The sequence below is a fragment of the Oncorhynchus mykiss genome, chromosome 16 (assembly GCF_057628025.1).
Source record: "Oncorhynchus mykiss isolate SJ-2025 chromosome 16, ASM5762802v1, whole genome shotgun sequence".
In the NCBI taxonomy this organism is placed as follows: Eukaryota; Metazoa; Chordata; class Actinopteri; order Salmoniformes; family Salmonidae; genus Oncorhynchus; species Oncorhynchus mykiss.
The window spans coordinates 69,781,661-69,798,045 of record NC_143037.1 but is presented as its reverse complement, the minus strand read 5'-3'; the positions used below and the strand labels follow the sequence as shown (position 1 = coordinate 69,798,045).

General features: G+C 42.1%; 1 protein-coding gene across 21 annotated transcripts in view; it reads right to left on the bottom strand.

Annotated features, from left to right (window-relative positions):
- LOC110492587 (GRIP1-associated protein 1) overlaps positions 1–15,172 on the bottom strand; it is a 92,197-nt gene extending 77,025 nt beyond the window's left edge. For 4 of the 21 annotated variants that reach the window (XM_090203800.1, XM_090203801.1, XM_090203802.1 and 1 more), the window contains exons 1-11: positions 14,878–15,171; positions 13,668–13,734; positions 13,326–13,387; positions 13,147–13,173; positions 9,294–9,401; positions 8,947–9,103; positions 8,629–8,801; positions 8,148–8,196; positions 967–1,037; positions 537–584; positions 398–429 (exon numbers count right to left, since the gene is read on the bottom strand). In XM_090203800.1, the coding sequence (XP_090059926.1) occupies positions 398–429; positions 537–584; positions 967–1,037; positions 8,148–8,196; positions 8,629–8,801; positions 8,947–9,103; positions 9,294–9,401; positions 13,147–13,173; positions 13,326–13,387; positions 13,668–13,734; positions 14,878–14,919 (836 nt within the window). In that variant the 5' untranslated portion in view covers positions 14,920–15,171. Of the gene's footprint in view, positions 1–397; positions 430–536; positions 585–966; positions 1,134–8,147; positions 8,197–8,628; positions 8,802–8,946; positions 9,104–9,293; positions 9,402–10,903; positions 13,174–13,325; positions 13,388–13,667; positions 13,735–14,757 lie in introns of all 21 variants that reach the window. The other 17 variants (XM_090203804.1, XM_090203805.1, XM_090203807.1 and 14 more) reach the window with 7 other exon arrangements.
- Between the last annotated feature and the right edge of the window lie 1,213 nt (positions 15,173–16,385).

Below are 16,385 nucleotides of genomic sequence, written 5' to 3'. Positions count from 1 at the left end.
CCGTGAGGGGAGATTTGGGCAGACGTCTTTGCAGATACAGCAGATGATAGTGACTGCTGGCAAAACAAGTTGAGGTTCAGTCTCATTACTCCCGACTGCTGACTGTCCACGGAGCCGGTGCCTAGTGTCGCATTGCTATACTGAGCCTGAGACGGCTGCCCAATGATGACAGAGAAACAGCACTATAACAGGACAAGGCCCAGGTGCTTATCATTACTGTCATACTCTGATGTAGTTCATCACAGCTGAGCCAAGGAAACTCAAATACCATCATCCACATTGGCAAGGAAATACAATCAATATATTATGAAATTGTCTTTTAATGCTTTTTAAGTTTTACTTTGTGTAGAACCGAAGAAATGCCTTCATAACACATGCAAGGTAAATAGAATCTTACCAGTCTTGTTTTTTCTTCAATTTATCAGAGAGCTAGAAAGCAACACATGGATCAAATCACTTTTCCATTATTAGATGCTAATATACACTACAGCCTGGTCTATACGACGAAGAACACATCTGATCTTATTGTTAGTTACCTTTGCTATTTCTTCTTGAAGTTGAGTGATGTCTGCCTGTTTGGATGACTGGAGGAGAGAAATTAAATATCTAAGTACTTAGATGAAGAGACATAGAAATAGCCAACAAATTGTTGTCTGTCCTTAATTGTGCCTTAGGGAAAGTCTGTCCACAGCGTATCATATTTACATAAACCCACATACACTCAATTAGCCTAGTAAATGGAGGAGGCAGGTAGTGACCATATTTTGATGTACTTTCAGATTCAGAGCTGCATATCTTACTGCTTCACTTTGAGGCACTAGGGCAGGTAACATAAAAACTGAATTTAAAAAAATAACAAAACGCATAAATGTTTCTTAGCATAGAGAGCAATTATCACAAAAATCTGAGATCGTTTCTAGGAGAAATGGCCAATTAGTAAAGCATCACGTAAAGCATCATAATTACCTCTAGTGCTTGTAGCTGCTCCTTCAGTAGGCGCTTCTCCTCCACCTCAGTGTGCAGCTGCAGCTCCACCTCTGGCCCAAAGCATTGCGTTATTGGATTTGGACACAGTGCTGACCACCTAAGAGCATCCTGTTTCATAACTAGCCCGGGGGTCCTCACTGCAGGTCCTGCAGGGCACGCAGGTAGTCCAGCTCAGTCTTAAATCACATTACCCCGACTCACATGGTCATCACTTTCTGGGAAAGTGGCAAAAGCATAACCCCTGTCTATTTCTACAATGCATTCTTCTTAACTGATTTGGAACATAACATTAACCCTAACCACAGTGCTAACCTTATGCCTAACCCTAATTTAGAAGTGAAAGAAACGCACACCTATTTAGGCGAGGTGCTGGCTAGCGGAGTAGAACACCTGTTTAGGAGAGGTGCTGGCTAGCGGAGTAGAACACCTATTTAGGAGAGGTGCTGGCTAGCGGAGTAGAACACCTATTTAGGAGAGGTGCTGGCTAGCGGAGTAGAACACCTATTTAGGAGAGGTGCTGGCTAGCGGAGTAGAACACCTATTTAGGAGAGGTGCTGGCTAGCGGAGTAGAACACCTATTTAGGAGAGGTGCTGGCTAGCGGAGTAGAACACCTATTTAGGAGAGGTGCTGGCTAGCGGAGTAGAACACCTGTTTAGGAGAGGTGCTGGCTAGCGGAGTAGAACACCTATTTAGGAGAGGTGCTGGCTAGCGGAGTAGAACACCTGTTTAGGAGAGGTGCTGGCTAGCGGAGTAGAACACCTGTTTAGGAGAGGTGCTGGCTAGCGGAGTAGAACACCTGTTTAGGAGAGGTGCTGGCTAGCGGAGTAGAACACCTATTTAGGCGAGGTGCTGGCTAGCGGAGTAGAACACCTGTTTAGGAGAGGTGCTGGCTAGCGGAGTAGAACACCTATTTAGGAGAGGTGCTGGCTAGCGGAGTAGAACACCTGTTTAGGAGAGGTGCTGGCTAGTGGAGTAGAACACCTGTTTAGGAGAGGTGCTGGCTAGTGGAGTAGAACACCTATTTAGGAGAGGTGCTGGCTAGTGGAGTAGAACACCTGTTTAGGCGAGGTGCTGGCTAGTGGAGTAGAACACCTGTTTAGGAGAGGTGCTGGCTAGCGGAGTAGAACACCTGTTTAGGAGAGGTGCTGGCTAGTGGAGTAGAACACCTGTTTAGGCGAGGTGCTGGCTAGTGGAGTAGAACACCTGTTTAGGCGAGGTGCTGGCTAGCGGAGTAGAACACCTATTTAGGCGAGGTGCTGGCTAGCGGAGTAGAACACCTGTTTAGGAGAGGTGCTGGCTAGCGGAGTAGAACACCTGTTTAGGAGAGGTGCTGGCTAGCGGAGTAGAACACCTGTTTAGGAGAGGTGCTGGCTAGCGGAGTAGAACACCTATTTAGGAGAGGTGCTGGCTAGCGGAGTAGAACACCTATTTAGGCGAGGTGCTGGCTAACGGAGTAGAACACCTGTTTAGGAGAGGTGCTGGCTAGCGGAGTAGAACACCTGTTTAGGAGAGGTGCTGGCTAGCGGAGTAGAACACCTGTTTAGGAGAGGTGCTGGCTAGCGGAGTAGAACACCTGTTTAGGAGAGGTGCTGGCTAGCGGAATAGAACACCTGTTTAGGCGAGGTGCTGGCTAGCGGAGTAGAACACCTATTTAGGCGAGGTGCTGGCTAACGGAGTAGAACACCTGTTTAGGAGAGGTGCTGGCTAGCGGAGTAGAACACCTGTTTAGGAGAGGTGCTGACTAGCGGAGTAGAACACCTGTTTAGGCGAGGTGCTGGCTAGCGGAGTAGAACACCTATTTAGGCGAGGTGCTGGCTAACGGAGTAGAACACCTGTTTAGGAGAGGTGCTGGCTAGCGGAGTAGAACACCTGTTTAGGAGAGGTGCTGGCTAACGGAGTAGAACACCTGTTTAGGAGAGGTGCTGGCTAGCGGAGTAGAACACCTGTTTAGGAGAGGTGCTGGCTAGCGGAGTAGAACACCTGTTTAGGAGAGGTGCTGGCTAACGGAGTAGAACACCTGTTTAGGAGAGGTGCTGGCTAACGGAGTAGAACACCTGTTTAGGAGAGGTGCTGGCTAACGGAGTAGAACACCTGTTTAGGAGAGGTGCTGGCTAGCGGAGTAGAACACCTGTTTAGGAGAGGTGCTGGCTAACGGAGTAGAACACCTGTTTAGGAGAGGTGCTGGCTAGCGGAGTAGAACACCTAAAAACAAAAGGAGAGCCACACACTCTAGGAGCTCAGATGCAAAAATATTTATGTCCAACGTTTCTCGGCAGACAAGCTGTCTTCATCAGGGTATAACGACAAACACTGTGGAGTGACTCGTTTATATAGTGTCTAAAGACACACAGGTGACTGTAATCATGGCCAGGTGTGGCCTGATATCATTGGTTAATTCTCATATATTAAAATAGCATACAAAAAAACATAAATGGATAACATCTGATCACAGATAATACATAAGCCTACAAACATTTACAATGAATAGCAAAATCACATTAATCACAAGAATGGCTTCAGATCAAAGTCTACGTTGAGACCGAAGGGAGCAAGGGTCTTTAAATTACAGATCCAGGCAGCCTCTCGTTTTAACAATAACTTGTTGAGGTCACCCCCTCTCCTAGGGAGGATAACATGTTCGATGCCAATATAACATAGAGACGAAATCGAGTGGTTTGCTTCCAAAAAGTGGGCCGCAACTGGTTAAGTCCAGTTTTTGCACCTAATGGTGCTACGATATGTACTTTTAATTTGCGCTTTGTTTTAGCCACATAATTTTTGCCACAAGGACAAGTTATAAGATGACACCTTTGATTGGGATCTGTTTCCCTGTTTGGGAATGTTTGAAGGATCTACATTTAGAAGTGCCATTGTATTGAGCACAGCCATTACATTTGTAGTTTCCATCCAGTAGGGGCGCAAATACACGCTGTGCAGGGATATCTTGGTAAATCAGCACTAACCAGTTGATCTCTGAGGTTTCTGCCCCGTGAGAATATGAAAACACATTACCAATACTATCATCGGATCTTCGATCTTAGAATGTGCCAATGTTTGTGAACGATTCCCTTAATTTGTTCAGAGCACTTTGAATAGTAGGCAGTTAGAACGCAGGAATGCTTCTTTTTGCGAGACTGACCTTGAAAAAGGTCATGTCTCATTTTGTTTTGAATTTTCTCAATGGCAGTATTAAATCTGACCTTTTTCGTACCTCCTCTACTTGAATTTTCTTTGAGTCACGGCCATATTTCTGTCGAAATCTGATTGTTTTTTACATTCTTTTGATTTGACAGAATTGGCTGTAGGGCAAACTATTTTTCAAGGGAAGCAGGTGACAGCTCTCAGCCCTCAACAAACTGTTTTTCAAGGGAAGCAGGTGACAGCTCTCAGCCCTCAACAAACTGTTAGGATCAGTAGGTTTCCTGTAAAGATTAGTGTATAAAACATTATCTTCACACAAGATCAAGAAAACTGATTTGACGTGTATCAGATTACATAGTAAATCTCAGATGCTCAGAACAGGAGTTAAGAAAAGCATGGAACGCCTGGAGCTGTTTTGCATCACCCCTCCATAGAACAAAAATATCATCAATATACCGTTTCCAAATAATGATGTTAGGCAAGAAAACATTTGAGAGGATTGAAAATAGACTGTTTCTCCATGTAACCATATACAAATTAGCATAGTTAGGAGCCATGGGGGATCCCATAGCAGTACCTTTCGTCTGAATAAAGAAATCATTTAGAAACATTAAATAGTTATGTGTGAGTACCATTTCAGCCAATGTTATAATGCAGGCACTGGAAGGTAGTTCATTAGGGTCACGTTGCAGGAGAAAATGTTCCATAGCTTCAATACTGCCCTCGTGTGGAATATTTGTGTATAACGACTAAACATCAAAAGTAACTAACAAAGTATTATCAGGGAGAGGAAGGATCAAGAGATTCAATGATAGAGATCATATTAGTGGTGTTCTTTACAAAGGAGGGGAGCTGTTCTGAGATCATACTGCTGGTGTTCTTTACAAAGGAGGGGAGCTGTTCTGAGATCATACTGCTGGTGTTCTTTACAAAGGAGGGGAGCTGTTCTGCGATCATACTGCTGGTGTCCTTTACAAAGGAGGGGAGCTGTTCTGCGATCATACTGCTGGTGTTCTTTACAAAGGAGGGGAGCTGTTCTGAGATCATACTGCTGGTGTTCTTTACAAAGGAGGGGAGCTGTTCTGCGATCATACTGCTGGTGTTCTTTACAAAGGAGGGGAGCTGTTCTGAGATCATACTGCTGGTGTTCTTTACAAAGGAGGGGAGCTGTTCTGCGATCATACTGCTGGTGTCCTTTACAAAGGAGGGGAGCTGTTCTGCGATCATACTGCTGGTGTTCTTTACAAAGGAGGGGAGCTGTTCTGAGATCATACTGCTGGTGTTCTTTACAAAGGAGGGGAGCTGTTCTGCGATCATACTGCTGGTGTTCTTTACAAAGGAGGGGAGCTGTTCTGAGATCATACTGCTGGTGTTCTTTACAAAGGAGGGGAGCTGTTCTGAGATCATACTGCTGGTGTTCTTTACAAAGGAGGGGAGCTGTTCTGAGGTCATACTGCTGGTGTTCTTTACAAAGGAGGGGAGCTGTTCTGAGATCATACTGCTGGTGTTCTTTACAAAGGAGGGGAGCTGTTCTGAGATCATACTGCTGGTGTTCTTTACAAAGGAGGGGAGCTGTTCTGAGATCATACTGCTGGTGTTCTTTACAAAGGAGGGGAGCTGTTCTGAGATCATACTGCTGGTGTTCTTTACAAAGGAGGGGAGCTGTTCTGAGGTCATACTGCTGGTGTTCTTTACAAAGGAGGGGAGCTGTTCTGAGATCATACTGCTGGTGTTCTTTACAAAGGAGGGGAGCTGTTCTGAGATCATACTGCTGGTGTTCTTTACAAAGGAGGGGAGCTGTTCTGAGATCATACTGCTGGTGTTCTTTACAAAGGAGGGGAGCTGTTCTGAGATCATACTGCTGGTGTTCTTTACAAAGGAGGGGAGCTGTTCAGAGATCATACTGCTGGTGTTCTTTACAAAGGAGGGGAGCTGTTCTGAGATCATACTGCTGGTGTTCTTTACAAAGGAGGGGAGCTGTTCTGAGATCATACTGCTGGTGTTCTTTACAAAGGAGGGGAGCTGTTCTGAGGTCATACTGCTGGTGTTCTTTACAAAGGAGGGGAGCTGTTCTGAGATCATACTGCTGGTGTTCTTTACAAAGGAGGGGAGCTGTTCTGAGACCATACTGCTGGTGTTCTTTACAAAGGAGGGGAGCTGTTCTGAGATCATACTGCTGGTGTTCTTTACAAAGGAGGGGAGCTGTTCTGCGAGTGGTCTAATACATAAATAATGCATCAATGCCCGCTACAATAGGGCGCCCTGGAGGTTTTGTAATATTCTTGTGTAATTTCGGCTAAGTATAAAAAGTGGCAATTTTAGGGTGTTAAATAGCCAAAAAGCTATGTTCTTTTTTGGTTATCTGACCAGATCTTAAATACCCATCTAAGGACAGTAAAGATCGTGTTCTGAAATTGGGCCATGGGGTCACTTCTGAGTTTCTTGTAAAAGGTTAACCACACTGCTAACATTGTGCCAAACCCTAAATTAAGATAAAAACAGTGATTTTTGTTTTCAAACATTTTTACAATTTATCCAGTTTTGACTTTACCACTTGCTCATCAAATGCGAACCCGGTCGCACGCTCCTGACTGGTCTCTGACATGCTGTAGACAAACGCTAGATGTCTGCTGGACACATGCCCCACACAGCCTGCATTGGGGAGCAGTGAACTGGACTATGTTCTATCCAATTGGTAGGAAACCAGAGGTTAAATTATTTAAGCAACATTTGGTGCTGGGTAGAGGTCGACCGATTAATCAGAATAATTCGTTCTGATTTCAAGTTTTCATAACAATCGGTATGTTTCGACACCGATTACATTGCAATCCACGAGGAGACAGCGTGGCAGGCTGACCACCTGTTACGAGAGTGCAGGCAGTAAGGAGCATGCATATAATCAATGCGGTGCCTGAAATTGTGTCACTTCTTTTGCGTTCAGTGTAAGCAGAGTCAGGGTATATGCAGCAGTTTGGGCCGCCTGGCACGTTGCGAACTGTGTGAAGACCATTTCTTCCTAACAAAGACCATAATTAATTTGCCAGAATTTTACATAATTATGACATAACATTGAACGTTGTACAATGTAACAGCAATATTTAGACTTAGGGATGCCACCCATTAGATAAAATACGAAACGGCTCCGTATTTCACTGAAAGAATAAACGTTTTGTTTTCAAAATGATAGTTTCCGGATGTTACCATATTAATGACCAAAGGTTCGTATTTCTGTGTGTTATTATAGTATAATTAAGTCTATGATTTGATAGAGCAGTCTGACTGAGCAATGGTAGGCAGCAGCAGGCTCGTAAGCATTCATTCAAACAGCACTTTAATCCGTTTGCTTTATGACTTCAAGCCTATCAACTCCCGAGATTAGGCTGGCAATACTAAAGCACCTATTAGAACATCCAATAGTCAAAGGTATATGAAATGCAAATGGTATAGAGAGAAATAGTCCTATAATAACTAATAACCTAAAACTTCTTACCTGGGAATATTGAAGACTCATGTTAAAAGGAACCACCACCTTTCATATGTTCTCATGTTCTGAGCAAGGAACACAAACTTTAGCTTTTTTTACATAGCACATATTGCACTTTTACTTTCTTCTCCAACACTGCTTTTTTTGCATTCTTTAAACCAAATTGAACATGTTTCATTATTTATTTGAGACTAAATTGATTTTATTTATGTATTATAGTAAGTTAAAATAAAAGTGTTCATTGTTCATTCAATATTGTTGTAAAGCTTATTATTACAAATATAGATATGTAAAAAAAATGGTATAAGCTTTTTTTGGTCCTCCAATAATCGATATTGGTTTTGAAAAATCATAATCGGTCGACCTCTAGTGCTGGGAGTCAACATTGTTAACAAAGATGTCAATTAATTAAGTCAATCACTCTTGTAAAGTAGCACAACAACCAAGGGGGAAAGATTCAACTTTATTATTGCTCTACTAGGCTTTCCAGACTATTTCTGAAGATATATTCTCCATAAGAAAGACTCAACTCACCACTTAGCTCAGCCACTCGCTGTTCCAGTTTGGCACACTTTGCCTCTGCCTGGGAAAAAAAACAAAAGGAAATTAATTTAAGGACAACTCAACACAATGCCATACTGCATCCATAATTCAAAACCGTAATCTAAATATGGGGCTGTTTGTGAAATAATCTTGTAATTAAATAACAAATAAACATAAAACCAACCACCATGTATAACACAAAGGCTTGATCTAAATAGGGGCTGATTCATGTGTTGAAACACGCCAGTTTGTGTTCCATACTGTAACGGTTTAATATGATGTAAAAACATACAGGTACAGCATAATGGACAGAGTAAACAGAGCCTTTTGTATGTTGAATAGAGCAACCAGCTCAATAATGAACAACAACGACCGGTGTATACATTTATGTATGCCTGATACAACAGTGGAAGTGCATCTGAGGATATTTTCAAAATGACAGTTCCTTTGAAAAATGTGTTTATGATGTCACCTGTTCCAGTCTGTCATTGGTTCCGGCTGCAGAGTCCTCCCTGGTCTCACTGACGTCAGAGTGCAACCGGACACCGTTGGTGTCAGCCAGGCCATCTGTCTCTGAGGCTTTGGTTTCACTGACCTCCGCTCCCCTCTGGCTCTTTATCTCACTCTCATGGCGCTCCTGAAGGGCTGAGGGGAAAACACAGCGATGTAAAGGGTTAGTAGAGATTTTTGTTTTTAAACTGATGATGTGTTGCCATTACCAGATACATCTCATCTAAGAAATGCCTTTGAAAACGTTGATTTTCTACAACGATAACCAACATAAGCATACCCGTCATCTTTTTCTGAAGGGCAGTGTTCTCTGCCTGGAGGCGCAGTAACTCTCCATCCACAGAGATGGAGATGGTACCGGAGGATTCAGCCTGCAGTCCCTTGCCATCCTTTAGCTCTTTGATTTCATGTTGTAGCTCCTCTATCTGAGTACATAACTAAACGGGGGAATGCAATAAATTAAAAATATTACTGTAGTATAATCATGAAATGTGATCAGGAAGGTGGGGCCTTTATGTTATACAAGCTAGACAAAGGATAGGCCTAAATCACATTAAGCTCTAATTTACAAGGACATTCCCCTCTTCTGAACCAGTGGCATGTGCGGGAGCAGGGGACATCCAGTACCTTGGACAGCTCCTGCATCAGGGTGCTGTTTTGCAGTCTGAAGTCGTCCTCTTGGCTGTGCAGCTTGCCTTGCAGCATCTCGTTCTCGCTGAGTAATGCATCCACCTCCTGAGCGCACACACCAGACAACCAGTCCAGGTAAACAGAAAGTAGGCACTCTCACACAGGATGACGACTTTATCATCCCCACATTTCTAGATTGTTATCGTGTTTTTTGTAAGAGTATTCAATGTACTTTGCTGATTAGAAAGAATGGTGAATAAATTGGAGGACATTGCTCTACTTCGATATCATACTTTGATGTGCCGCCACAAATCAGATTTTCCAAAACATTTCCAAATGATCTAAAATACTCTGGGGAAAGGTTAAATATGCATATTTAAACAGCAGAGGGGGCTGTTGACTGCATTAATACAACATGAATTATAAATCAGTCCCATATACATCATATACCTATGCTACAGTCACTGAAGATGTGGAAGAACCTAATGAGTAAATGCATGAAATGAAGTTAACAGACAAAAGGAGTGTGTCCTATGTTCTCTACATGTACTTGGGAATAATCTCTCTATCCATTAAGTTTTACTTGTCACATGCACAAGTACAATGATATGCTTAACTTGCAAGCCCTACCCAACAGCGCAGTATTCAATATAAAAAAACAAATAGTAGAACTAATGAAATAAAACAAAAATAAGAGAGCAAGGGATATATATATATATATATATATATAGGGTCAGTGCCAGTACCAACTTTAAAATGTGCAGGGATTACAGGATTATTTGAGGGAAATACAGTATGTGCATGTGGGCTGGAATTAGCAGAAAGTTACTGGTAGTAGGATAACTAATTCTAATAATAGTAAACAGTATGGCAGCAGCATAAAGACGTCCGCATGTTTCCCATCTCAAAGGTAAGGTTTTTTCCCGGCTGTTCGTGCACACGTAATTATTTCTCGAGCCAAGCCGAAGTCAGTAGCCGAAGTCTACGCCCCTTCATTGGTGATTGGTCAAAAGTCGGGATTCTTCAATGAAGTGTTTGTTATCGTTCAACGAGAGATGAATTGTTTTCATGCTCATTCTTTTTTTCACCAAACAACATCTTAGTTAGATGTCACATTGCGCGACTAAGACCTCCGACAAAAACATTTTTTTTTTAAATGTAATTTTTATTTAACTAGGCAAGTCAGGTAAGAACAAATTCTTATTTACAATGACAGCCTACTGGGGAACAGTGGGTTAACTGCCTTGCTCAGGAGCAAAACGACAGATTTACTTTGTCAGCTCGGGGATTCGATCCACTTTTTCCCCGTTTTTGAAGTGAAGGTCTTTAAGGGGGCATGTGAGCACACACGTCCGGTTCGCCAACGGCTAAGCGCCAGCCCAACCGAAGCATGCAGAAGACTTACGTGTTGGGTGGGTTTGTGCGTGGTGGTGAGTGTGAGCGTGTAACATTGTCAGTGTAGGCGTGATAGGTGGATATACATGTAAACAGTGCTGAAAGTGACTGGTAGGAGAAATATAAATCATTTTCAAAATCAAAAACACATTCTATTGGTTACATGCGCCGAATACAACAGATGTAGAATTTATCATGAAATGTTTACTTACGAGCCCACTCCCAACAAAGCAGAGTTAAAAAGTAAGAAAAATAGTAACAATGAAATAACAATAACGAAGTTATATACAAGGAGTACCAGTACCGATTAAATGTGCCGGGGTACGAGGTAGTTGAGGTAACACAGTATGTACACGTAGATACATACATTTAAACCCAGTTTTTGACAATTCCAGATATTTAATCATCATCTTAGGTCAGTTAGGATCACCACTTTATTTTAAGAATGTGAAATGTCAGAATAATAGTAGAGTGATTTCTTTCATATTTTATTTCTTTCATCACATTCCCACTGGGTCAGAAGTTTACATACACTCAATTAGTATTTGGTAGCATTGCCTTTAAATTGTTTAACTTGGATCAAACGTTTCAGGTAGCCTTCTACAAGCTTCCCACAATAAGTTGGGTGAATTTTGGCCCATTCCTCCTGACAGAGCTGGTGTAACCGAGTCAGGTTTGCCTCCTTGCTCACACACGCTTTTTCAGTTCTGCCCACAAATTTTCTATAGGATTGAAGTCAGGGCTCTGTGATGGCCACTCCAATACCTTGACTTTGTTGTCCTTAAGCCATTTTGCCACAACTTTGGAAGTATGCTTGGGGTCATTGTCCATTTAGAAGACCCATTTGCGACCAAGCGTTAACTTCCTGACAGATGCCGAGATGTTGCTTCAATATATCCACATAAGTTTCCATCCTAATGATGCCATTTATTTTGTGAAGTGCACCAGTCCCTCCTACAGCAAAGCACTCCCACAACATGATGCCACCCTTGTGCTTCATGGTTGGGATGGTGTTCTTCGGCTTGCAAGCCTCCCCTTTTTCCTCCAAACATAACAATGGTCATTATGGCAAAAAAAGTTATATTTTGTTCCATCAGACCAGAGGACATTTCTCCAAAAAGTACGATAATTGTCCCCATGTGCAGTTGCAAACTGTAGTCTGGCTTTTTTATGGTGGTTTTGCTGCAGTGGCTTCTTCCTCGCTGAGCGGCCTTTCAGGCTATGTCAATAGAGGTCTCATTTGAATGTGGATATAGACACTTTTGTAAAAAGGGGAGGCTTGCAAGCCGAAGAACACCATCCCAACCATGAAGCACAAGGGTGGCATCATGTTGTGGGGGTGCTTTGCTGCAGGAGGTACTGGTGCACTTCACAAAATAAATGGCATCATTAGGATGGAAAATTACGTGGATATATTGAAGCAACATCTCGACATCTGTCAGGAAGTTAACGCTTGGTCGCAAATGGGTCTTCTAAATGGACAATGACCCCAAGCAGACTTCCAAAGTTGTGGCAAAATGGACCAGCATCTTCACAAGGTCCTTTGCTGTTGTTCTGGGATTGATTTGCACTTCTCGCACCAAAGTACGTTCATCTCTAAGAGACAGAATGCATCTCCTTCCTGAGTGGTATGACGGCTGTGTGGTCCCATGGTGTTTATACTTGTGTACTATTGTTTGTACAGATGGACGTGGTACCTTCAGGCGTTTGGAAATTTCTCCCAAGGATGAACCAGACTTGTGGAGGTCTACATTTTTTTTCTGGAGGTCTTGGCTGATTTCTTTTCATTTTCCCATGATGTCAAGCAAAAAGGCACTGAGTTTGAAGGTAGGCCTTGAAATACATCCACAGGTACACCTCCAATTGCCTCAAATGATGTCAATTAGCCTATCAGAAGCTTCTAAAGCCATGACATCATTTTCTGGAATTTTCCAAGCTGTTTAAAGGCACAGTAAACTTCTGACCCACTGGAATTGTGATACAGTGAATTATAAGTTAAATAATCTGTCTGTAAACAATTGTTGGAAAAATTACTTGTGTCATGCAAAAAGTGAATGTCCTAACCGAATTGCCAAAATTATAGTTTGTTAACAATACATTTGTGGAGTGGGTAAAAAACAAGTTTTAATGACTCCAACCTAAGTGTATGTAAAATTCCGACTTCAACTGTATAATAAACAGAGCAGCAGAAGCATATGTTAAAAGTGAGAAAGTATGTGTGGGTGATGGAGTGTCAATGTAGTATGTGTGATTGCGTGGCTAGAGTCTAGTGAGTGTCCCTCGAGCCAGTGCAAAACAAATTACAATAAAAAAGTAGATGGTAATTTATGCACATGTAAACTGGAGTAATAGCTGTTATGGCATATAACATGTATAGCAAGCTAATGTTCATACTATCTTGTCAAGATCATTTTAGACAGCTTTGAAATAGTTTTAGAAGATGCAAGTAACCCACCTGAGCTTTCTTGCTTTTATTCAGAGCCTGAAGATAAAACAAAAAAGCTCATCAGAATAGAATCACAAACAAAGGTACCTTTTATTCTGTCTCAAACATGATGCCTTGAGTTTCAGTGCATTGAACTCCACAGCTCTATTACCACGGTTTTAATCTAAATGTAGATTAGCTTGCTATACCTTCTGTGCTTTGATGTAATCTTTCTCCAAGGTCACAGTCTTCAGACGAACAGCATTCAGCTCTGGAAAAGAAATCAACACTAAAATATTGAATATCCCCAGAGCCTAGTATTTTCTTTTCAATCACTGAGACATAACTAACCCATTTTGAAGTTAGATACAATGCATCACATGGGTTACTACACACACCACACACTTGCATTAAGAGGGAGACTAAATCGGAAGTCCATCCTGGAGTTGCATTGAAATGCTCTTTTCATTTTAGCAGTAAATATTGATCCCAATTCAAGGGCACCAACTGAGCTCCAGAACATATTTATATTACGAGCTGCTGCTCCTTACCAGTTGTGTTCTTCCGCAGGTCATCTGAAAGTTGGTAGTTCTGTGTCCTCAGCTCTAAAAGCTGAGCCTGGAAAACAACAAAAAAGGTTATAGAAGGAGGGGATGACATTGCACTAAAACACGTAAAAGCCTTTGACCAGTTAGCCTTGTCAGAGCTAGAACGACACATAGGACATAGGCCTATCTCCTGTTTCTGTAAGGTGTGGCAGCCTAATGTACAAGTATACCCCCTGGACAGGAAGCTAGTCTGTAGCAGGGCCTTACCCCCCAGTCCATCGCCTTAATTCTGAGTGCCAAGCAGAGAGGCATCAGGTCCCATGTTTTGACTCTTTGGTAAGGGACACTAACCAACCACAAGGCCACGGAGTTGGTTTAAGCCTATATAAAGGGTCAACTTAATTAAACATTAAAACATCTGACTGTACACATAATCTGATTCAGGTCGACTTCAGATGAACAAGCAATGCATTATTTGGGCTAGCTAGCCATGGGCACTATCTGGTTTGGAATACTGAACACACCCACTATAATAAACAGTGAATGGCGTCCAGTCCCTAAAGGCTGCGAGTAGGCATGAGGCTAACGTTGAATGACCAAACCCGTGACCCATAATAAGTCTTGGAAAGCTATTGGTTACGCGAAATTAACTAGCTAGCTGACGTTATAGTTTTCACCGAATGTATTTATTTAAAACATTTAACAAAAACAGCACACAACTATCAGACACGGATGTTTGAAATCAATAACAGGAAGATAACTTTGCCATTAATAAAGATATTGTCGTGAAGATTAATGAAGACCAGAGTATGTCATTTCAAGCTAACTAGCTAGCCTAGCCATTTAAGCTAGTTAACGGTTAACTCGCAAACCAGCTAAGGTTAGCTAGCTGTTAAACTAATGTTATTTGAACATAAAGCAAACTATTGGGATTATCACATTTGCATGTTTGTATAGAATACTAAAACGATATGACTAACTGCCTGTTGCTTTTGGAATAGCAATTTTTGCTGACACTATCAACATAGCTAGCCACATCCCTGGGTTGCAATGTTGGCCTAGCTAGTAAAGGAAGCTACCACATTTGCTTTACCGTTCCGTCGTTTAGCTCTGGACAGGTTGACGGAAAATCCCATTTTCATAAAATACTCTGAAGGTGACAACAAATTTGAAACAACGGGCATTAAAAATGGACATCTGTCAACCTAGCTACCTGCATCCGATGGAACTCCTCCTCTGATAGTGCCTGCGCCATCTTCACTCAAGCAGCTAGGAAGGACTCTGCTATTAGCAGAGGTCCTGTGTGATAAAAGTGCCCCTGGGAATAGGCTATACTGCCTTTCTGTATATCCTTATGGAAAACACGACGTAGTTGTAAATAGAAATGTAAATGTATCGGACGACTTGGCTTTTAGATGAGGGAGGGAGTGCACTATCACCATTCTCCCTAATCTAAACATTACTCCATAGCTAGGTATTGTCATTGCAATAACCACACCTGTCCAGTAGGTGGAGTCCTGAGTCCAGATCCATAACGTCATTTTATAAACTGGGTGGTTTGAGCCCTGAATTCTGATTGGCTGAAAGCCATGACTTATCAGACCGTATGACAAAACATGTAGTTTTACTGCTATAATTAAGTTGGTGACCTGTTTATAATAGCAATAAGGCTCCTTAGAGGTTTGTGATATATGGCCAATATACCACGGCTAAGGGCTGTATCCAGGCACTCTGCATTGCATAAGAACAGCCCTTAGCCGTGGTATATTGGCCATCTACCACACCTCCTCCACACTTATTGCATAAGTGACAAAATGGAGGTGCCTCTAGCACTGAATTACCACGTGATTGTAAACTGTGAGCTTATTAGTCCATTTGAAGTAATTGTTTGTTCGCTGTGATTGGTTGTAGGTGTTATGATACTGTGGTTTGTTGAGACTAATTGTTTGTATGGTTGTGGCTAGTGGATAATAGTTGTTGCCAACTGTAGCTTTAAAAGAAAATGTAACCAGGCAAGTCAGTTAAGAACTAATTCTTATTTACAATTGTGCGCAGCCCTATGGAACTCCAAATCACGCAGGTGTGATATAAGCCTGGATTCGAACCAATTATCCCATGCTGCTAAGTAAAGTCATGTCTGTCCGTAGCTGGGTTATGCTTAGCTCAAATGTTGCAGTTGTCAACAAACCATCAGTATCACCGCACAAGTATGACGAGAAAGCACCTCCACCTATTATTTACTATGGCGGTGCGTTTTCCAGAGGCAGAGGGGAAGTGTTGCACATCGATTGTGTTTGAACCAACATTTCAGTGTCACAGTTGAGTTGACAATCCTTTTTACGGTCTCTGTTTTGAGTGTATGCCTAACTGGTGGCTGTGTGAATTTGGAGACAGATAGGCTAGCCATTTTCTTTTTAACATTGCATCTGAAAAAAAGAAATCACGTGTTGTTGATGAGGCATGTTCTGATGGAACCGTTACAGTTTCAGTAAACCATGCATCGATATGCCGCCCTTCTCCAATACGAAGTGTAGGCTATAGCAGTAGAATAAACACCCATATAATACAGACATAGTAAAATCACTAAAGTTTCCTGGCGGTGAATTGTCTGCACGTTGGTTTCATCTGCTCAGAATACTAGCCGAGCACACCTTGGAATACAACAACAATAGAACATGAACAATGAACAATGTAAATAACCACATAGGATATATTTTTTAG